General features: G+C 49.3%; 1 protein-coding gene across 1 annotated transcript; it reads left to right on the plus strand.

The window, feature by feature from the left end:
• Nucleotides 1-1,500: 1,500 nt before the first annotated feature.
• On the plus strand, nt 1,501-4,902 carry Fos (Fos proto-oncogene, AP-1 transcription factor subunit). Its single transcript, XM_015494156.2, has 4 exons — nt 1,501-1,820; nt 2,585-2,836; nt 3,224-3,331; nt 3,455-4,902. The coding sequence occupies exons 1-4, from the start codon at nt 1,680-1,682 to the stop codon at nt 4,094-4,096; spliced, it is 1,143 nt and encodes a 380-aa protein (XP_015349642.1). The 5' UTR covers nt 1,501-1,679; the 3' UTR covers nt 4,097-4,902.
• Nucleotides 4,903-7,562: the final 2,660 nt, after the last annotated feature.

Consider the following 7,562-nt stretch of genomic DNA (forward strand, 5'->3'; position numbering starts at 1 on the left):
TCCCCGCGCACCAGGAACGGTCTGCCCGCTGCCCTATTGTGCCTCGCCCCCTCTGGGTGTCCACTGTGGGCCCTGTGTCCCGGTCCAAAGTGTGGAAGGCGGGACACAGGGGCTCTGCAAGGGACCTGCGGCGTATTGCCCCAGAGGTAGCCAGCACGCTGGGGCTGATCCAGGGCAGTGTGACCCCGGTTGTCCTTCGCAGCGGGGCAGGAGATTGGGGGCACCTGGGGGTGTGGTACACTCTGGGGCATTTTCCCTCCCCCGAACCTCATTTTCCAGGATGAGGAAATGGCCACATAGCCGCGCTGGGGTCCCAGCGACTAAGGTCTTCTGTCTGGGCCCTGCTGGGCACTGTCCTTCCAGTCCCCCAGTCCTCCCCCCTCCAAGTTCGAGCTGGAAAATCACCCGCTGCTGCCTCCCGGTTAGCGCAGCTTCCTGGCGGGACCGAACTAGTCCCCATCTCCCCAGCGCGGACTCGAGTTAGATCACCCCACTTATCATCCCACCTTGTAACCCTCAATTGGACACTTGCCTAGATAACGCAATTGCGGCCCCACTCCGCGGTCTCACTCCCCAGCCCCAGCCCAGAAGAAGGCAAACGACCCCTTCTGACGTTATAGCACCGAGGTTTTGCACAATGTTTATCGGATAGTGTCTCAGATTTGACAATAACACTAATATCTCTACATACGACTAAGAAAAAACTGCGCTATCTTCCTTGAAAACAAATGAATGAACGAATGAATGAACGAATGAATGAATGAACCCACATCAGAGATAAAGCAGGTTATCGTATTCTTACTTTGGATCCTCCACTTTCTGCTTCAAAACGCAGTCCTAGTGTTGCTTGAGCCCAGGGACTCAAGGAGAGGGCTGAGGGTCTAATTTCACATTTTGCATTGAATTAGGACTAAGGGAATGGGGGTAGGACGCATTCGTCCGGGAGCAGAGGCTTCAAGCCCTCAGCGCCGAGTACCAGTTTCTCCTATACCTGTCCCCAGTTTCTGGACAGTGCTAAAGAGGCGGCCGTCATCCCGTCTCTTCCGACCCCGGGAACAAGGGTCCGCATTCAATCAGGTGCGAATGTTCGCTCGCGTTCTCCGCCTTTCCCGCCTCCCCTCCCCCGGCTGCGGGCCCCCGCCTCCCCCGGCGCTGCACCCTTGGTGTTGGCTGCAGCCGGCAAGCAGTTCCCGTCAATCCCTCCCCCCGTTACACAGGATGTCCATATTAGGACATCTGCGTCAGCAGGTTTCCACGGCCGCTCACTGTAGTCGTGGGGGGAGTTATCCCCGAAATCCCACACATGGAGGGGTCCAAGAGACCCCTAAGACCGGAATGCAAAACGTTCATAGGATAAGAACATACAGGAAGACAGGAACTCGTGGCTATGAGTGCGGTGGAAGCGACAAGGCGGCCACAGAGGCACCTAAGAGCGCGCGCCTCCCCCCGAGTGCCACAGTGGTTGCGCCCAGTGACGTATTAGCTCATTCATAAAATGCTGTTATAAAAGCGGTGGCTGCGGCGCCTAGTACTCCAACCGCATCAGCAGCGAGAAGCCGAGACTGAGCCGGCGGCGGCGCAGCGAGCGAGCAGTGACCGCGCTCCCACTCAGCTCTGCTCCACAGCTCCCACCCTTCTCCGTCCCTTGGTCCCTCTCCCGGCTTTCACAAACCGTGACAATGATGTTCTCGGGCTTCAACGCCGACTACGAGGCGTCATCCTCCCGCTGCAGCAGCGCCTCCCCGGCCGGGGACAATCTCTCCTACTACCACTCACCGGCCGACTCCTTCTCCAGCATGGGCTCTCCGGTCAATGCACAGGTAAGTTGGCTTCGTGCCGCTGTGGGACCTGGGACTCTGTGTCTCCGGGAGGAAAAAGCGGGTGGGATGCTCAGGGAAAACAGTCGGGGTCTCCCTTTAGCTAGCGAGGGAGGTTGCCGCGATTGGAGCAACCCTAACTTGGAAGCTCGGGACTTGTTCTCAGCACTGGCACGCTTGTCATAGTAAGACTTGGATCCCCTTTCCCGCTGCAGGTTCATCCTGAGCAGCCTCTGGTCCGCACTCCATGACTTGTCCCTGGCATTAGCTGGGCAAACGTGTCCCAAGCAAAGGCTCGCTAAACTAGAGCCCGGATTCTCCCGGGAGGCGGCAAAAAGTGGCAATTCCCTCCTTCCCGTGGCAGCCTGGAGCAGGAAGGAGGGCTCAAGGAGGAGGGTGCAGTGGGCGGGTGTGTAAGGCAGTTTCATTGATAAAAAGCGAGTTCATTCTGGAGACTCCGGAGCGGCGCCTGCGTCAGCGCAGACGTCAGGGATATTTATAACAAACCCCCTTTCAAGCGAGTGATGCTAGAGGGATAACGGGAACGCAGCAGCAGGATGGAGGAGAAAGGCACTGCTCTGCGGACTTCTTGGGAGGAAAGGGAGAGAGTTTTCATCCAGAATGAGAAGCTTTTAAGATGAGCAGTCCATAACAGGACCGTTTCTCTCCCTCTGTCCCCCAACTGCATGCGGCACTAACTCTGCTCTCCCCACCTGTGTCTGGAACACGCTCGCTCACGTCAGCTTTCCCCTTCTGTTTTGTTTTAGGACTTCTGCACGGATCTGAATGTCTCCAGTGCCAACTTCATCCCCACAGTGACTGCTATCTCGACCAGCCCGGACCTGCAGTGGCTGGTGCAACCCACCTTGGTCTCCTCCGTGGCCCCATCGCAGAACAGAGCTCCCCACCCCTACGGAGTCCCCACTCCCTCGACTGCGGCTTACTCCAGGACTGGAGCGGCAAAGACCATGACAGGCGGCAGAGCGCAGAGCATGGGCAGGAGGGGCAAGGTAGAACAGGTGAGGAGCTCTTCTGTATCTGGGGACAGAGGAGGGGCAGTGGAAATGCGGGAACACAGTAGAGAGGGGGCAGCCTTGATGGAATTGCCTGCACTTCCTGACCCTGCCTCCAAGCCCTTTCCATCAGAGTCACACTTAGTCTGGCTCCAAGAAGTGCCCTCTAGTTTCTTCCCTGATAGTTTCCTACCTCATGTTTTAGTTTGGGCTCTTCTTTGTTCCCCTGCTGAGAATCTTACTTTAAATGCAGGTCACACCCAGCTTGCAACTGCAGGTTAGAAATGGCTTCAGAGAGGTGCCAGGAAGCTGCCAGAGCCAGTTTTATTGGGGCCAGGGAATGCAGGTGATGGCAGACACTGTTACTGAATGCTGTTCTTTTTTAAATTTTAGTTGTCTCCTGAAGAAGAAGAGAAAAGGAGAATTCGAAGGGAAAGGAATAAGATGGCTGCAGCCAAGTGCCGGAACCGGAGGAGGGAGCTGACTGATACCCTCCAAGCGGTAGGTAGATCCTCTGGGTCACTCCTTTTAAAAAGTAAGGGACAAAGTTGGAGATTGGGCATAGGGAGCAAGGCCCTGGAGGAAGACTGTGCCTTATGCTGTCCTTCATCCCCCTGTGTACAGGAGACAGACCAACTTGAAGATGAGAAGTCTGCTTTGCAGACTGAGATTGCCAACCTGTTGAAGGAGAAGGAAAAACTGGAGTTCATCCTGGCAGCTCACCGACCTGCCTGCAAGATCCCGGATGACCTGGGCTTCCCAGAAGAGATGTCTGTGGCATCCCTGGATTTGAGTGGGGGCCTGCCAGAGGCCGCCACCCCAGAATCTGAGGAGGCCTTTGCATTGCCCCTGCTCAATGACCCTGAGCCCAAGCCATCGGTGGAGCCGATCAAGAGCATCAACAGCATGGAGCTGAAGGCTGAGCCCTTCGATGACTTCCTGTTCCCAGCATCATCCAGGCCCAGCGTCTCTGAGACCGCTCGCTCAGTGCCAGACATGGACCTGTCTGGTTCCTTCTATGCAGCAGACTGGGAGCCCCTGCACAGTGGCTCCCTGGGGATGGGGCCCATGGCCACAGAGCTGGAGCCCCTGTGCACCCCGGTGGTCACCTGTACTCCCAGCTGCACTACTTACACGTCTTCCTTCGTCTTCACCTACCCCGAGGCTGACTCCTTCCCCAGCTGTGCGGCTGCCCACCGCAAGGGCAGCAGCAGCAATGAGCCCTCCTCTGACTCACTCAGCTCACCCACGCTGCTGGCCCTGTGAGCGGGCAGGGAAGGGGAGGCAGTGGGCACTCACAGGTGCCCCTGCCCCAGTTGGTGCATTACAGAGACGAGAAACACGTCTTCCCTCGAGGGTTCCCGTAGACCTAGGGAGGACCTTATCTGTGCGTGAAACACACCAGGCTGTGGGCCTCAAGGACTTGAAAGCATCCACGTGTGGACTCAAGTCCTAACCTCTTCCGGAGATGTAGCAAAACGCATGGAGTGTGTATTGTTCCCAGTGACACATCTGAGAGCTGGTAGTTAGTAGCATGTTGAGCCAGGCCTGGGTCTGTGTCTCTTTTCTCTTTCTCCTTAGTCTTCTCATAGCATTAACTAATCTATTGGGTTCATTATTGGAATTAACCTGGTGCTGGATATTTTCAAATTGTATCTAGTGCAGCTGATTTTAACAATAACTACTGTGTTCCTGGCAATAGTGTGTTCTGATTAGAAATGACCAATATTAAACTAAGAAAAGATATGACTTTATTTTCTAGTAGATAGAAATAAATAGCTATATCCATGTACTGTAGTTTTTCTTCAACATCAATGTTCATTGTAATGTTACTGATCATGCATTGTTGAGGTGGTCTGAATGTTCTGACATTAACAGTTTTCCATGAAAACGTTTTATTGTGTTTTTAATTTATTTATTAAGATGGATTCTCAGATATTTATATTTTTATTTTATTTTTTTCTACCTTGAGGTCTTTCAACATGTGGAAAGTGAATTTGAATGAAAAATTTAAGCATTGTTTGCTTATTGTTCCAAGACATTGTCAATAAAAGCATTTAAGTTGAATGCCACCAAACTCGTGCTCTTTTCATTCTGGGAGTTTTGTAAGATTCTGAAAGGTATTATTGAAGACCAGTTTGTCAGGAAGGGTAGCTCCTGGAGGGGGACACACCCCTCTGTCTGATCCCTTACCAAAGAGGAGAAGGAAACTGGAGAGGCGATTTTACAAATATGTGCCTTCACATTGCATTGCTGAAATTCTCTGCTTTCTGGCTCTGGGGGCAGAAATCTGTCCAGTAGGTTCTGTGTCTTTCTGCTTCTTTTTCTGTTTTGGTAGCAATGGGAGAAATGTTTAAATCTAGTTGTGCCGACCCTAAATTCAGATGTTTTAATCTTAAAGGACTCCTTTGAGCAAACAGAGCTAAGATTTGCACACATGAGTTTAACTTTTTTTAAAAAATGTGGTGCAGTCGATTGAGCTCAGATACTCACACAATGCTAAGCAAGTGGTTTACCTAGCCCTATTTTAAGTTTTATATTCCTCAAAAAATTATGTGAAGGGATGCTCCTACCTTAAAGGTGAACAAAGTGAAGACTAGTTGGAAAGAATGATTTTCTCAACATTCTACTGTGGGGATTAGAATCTTTACTTCCTACTCTTTGTCCAAACCATCAGGTTGAATTGCCTCTTAAAACTAGGTTTAGCTAGGTGTGGTGGTACACGCCTGTAATCCCAGTGGCTTGGGAAGCTGAGGCAGGAGAATTGCAAACTCAAAGTCAGCCTCAGCAGTTTAGTGAGGCCCTGAGCAAGTTAGCAAGACCCTGTCTCTAGATAAAATACAAAAGGGCTGGGGATGTGGCTCAGAGGTTAAGTGCCCCTGGGTTCAATCCCTGGTATCAAAAACAAAACAAAACTAGATTTAAGGGCTAGGGATGTGGCTCGGTGGCAGAATGCTTGCCTAGCATGCACAAAGCCTAGGATTCAATCCCCAGCACCACAAAATAAATCAACAAAAGTCCTGCTAATTAAAAAAACAAAACAATAACTAGTTTAAAAAAAGTTTTCACTTGGTTAAAAAAGCCCCAACTTTTTAGTCTTTAGCTCTAACATACTTAGTTGGCATATTTTATTCTCAAAAGGAAAAGAGGACTATTGTCCTATCCCTTGGTAAAAAGTGCTTTGTGATTTCTGAAGTTGCTTTAACATCAGGAACAAGCTGGCTCCAAGAATTCAGAAGAGATCTCAAAGAGCACAAATAAGGGTTGATCATTCTGTAAATAAAAAGTTACATAATCGCTCAGTAAGAAGTCAACATGACTGTGAGTAAGTTTTAACTTAGAAACTTTATCATCTTAAAGAAGAACATGACCTTTGTCTGGGACACCTCTGGTAATGGGGCACTTACACGCACATGTACAAACCACAAAGAGAGACGACTGTGCCCTTCTACCCTGGCTCTCAAGTGTCACACAGGCACCAAGCTTGAAAGCCAGAGAGCAAGTTTCTACACATGCCGGGTGGAAAGGGAGCTTCAAGGCCAGTCTCCTATGCTTAGGTGATAATGAAAATCACTGGGTGGTCACAGAGTATCATACTCGATCAAGTTAAAAGTTTTAATTTGAAATGACAGTTCCATTAAGCTTGTTCTTACGTATGATCCCCTGCTCCTCCCATGATAATTGACATTTGAAAGCAACTTACTTATGGCTCTTTGGAGCTCTCCTACATCACGCAATGTACACTATTTTTGCCAGTTTGGCAGTAATGAAAGCCGCCTTGGGCTCATTGTTTACTGTTCAAAGGGTAAATACCTTATAGTTTAAAAATATGACCTAAGTTAATTACACACTAATGTAACTAACATTTGAATTGGAAATAAAAAGGTGATATGTGTGCGTGTGTGTTTGTATATAATATATATATTATAAGATATATATATATATCTTAACCTTATAGGGAACCCTGCTGCATCCCTTATGTGCATAGTAATAATAGGAGGAAGAAGGAAGAAAATTTCACAGATAGAGAAGGGCAGCTGAACTCGGATATCCCTGAACATCACATGACCTCACTAATGGCCTCTGGCTACCCCATGCTGACTACAGAGGGATACTATTGCTTTCCCTTTGACAGACTGGACAGAACTTTTCTCTAATTCACCGTAGCCCAGGCTGTCCCACTGACAAGAATTTATTAAAGCAAGGAGTCTCTTTAGCAGTTTCCTAGAGGTCACGGGGTCCCCCACAGGACTGACACCCTGCCAAGCTCCCTACGGATCCCATTTTTATGGTGTGGAGAGAAGAAATTCCATCTCTTGCTAGCCAAAGGACTCCTTCCAAATTCTCTTTTCCTGACTCAGGTTCAACAACTACAGCGGATGATTGACATTGGAAATTTCAATTTTCTTTTGGAAAAGACTTTGACCTCATAAGATATAGTCTTACACTAGTCTCAACAAAACAACCATGTCATCAGGGTATGGTGGTGCATGCCTATAATCCTAGCCACTCAGGAGGCTGAGGGAGGAGGATTGCAAGTTGGAGGCCAGCCTGGAGAACTTCCTGAGAGCCTGTCTCATATTATAAAATAGAAAGGGCTGGGGATAAAGTTTAGTGGTATAGTACTTGCTTAGCATGCGTAAGACTCTGAGTTTTACCCCTAGTATGGCCAAAATAAAATAAAACAAACAAAAACTATGTCAGGACATCATTGTTAAAAACCTTAATACAA

This window comes from Marmota marmota, unplaced genomic scaffold, assembly GCF_001458135.2.
Source record: "Marmota marmota marmota unplaced genomic scaffold, marMar, whole genome shotgun sequence".
Lineage (NCBI taxonomy): Eukaryota > Metazoa > Chordata > Mammalia > Rodentia > Sciuridae > Marmota > Marmota marmota.

What these genes read in the sequence shown, in the direction of transcription:
- Fos (XM_015494156.2), top strand. Translation starts at nt 1,680, where the DNA reads ATGATGTTCTCGGGCTTCAACGCCGACTACGAGGCGTCATCCTCCCGC. An exon ending in GCTCTCCGGTCAATGCACAG is followed by an intron (nt 1,821 to 2,584) that starts GTAAGTTGGCTT and finishes GTTTTGTTTTAG; the next exon opens with GACTTCTGCACGGATCTGAA. An exon ending in TGACTGATACCCTCCAAGCG is followed by an intron (nt 3,332 to 3,454) that starts GTAGGTAGATCC and finishes CCCTGTGTACAG; the next exon opens with GAGACAGACCAACTTGAAGA.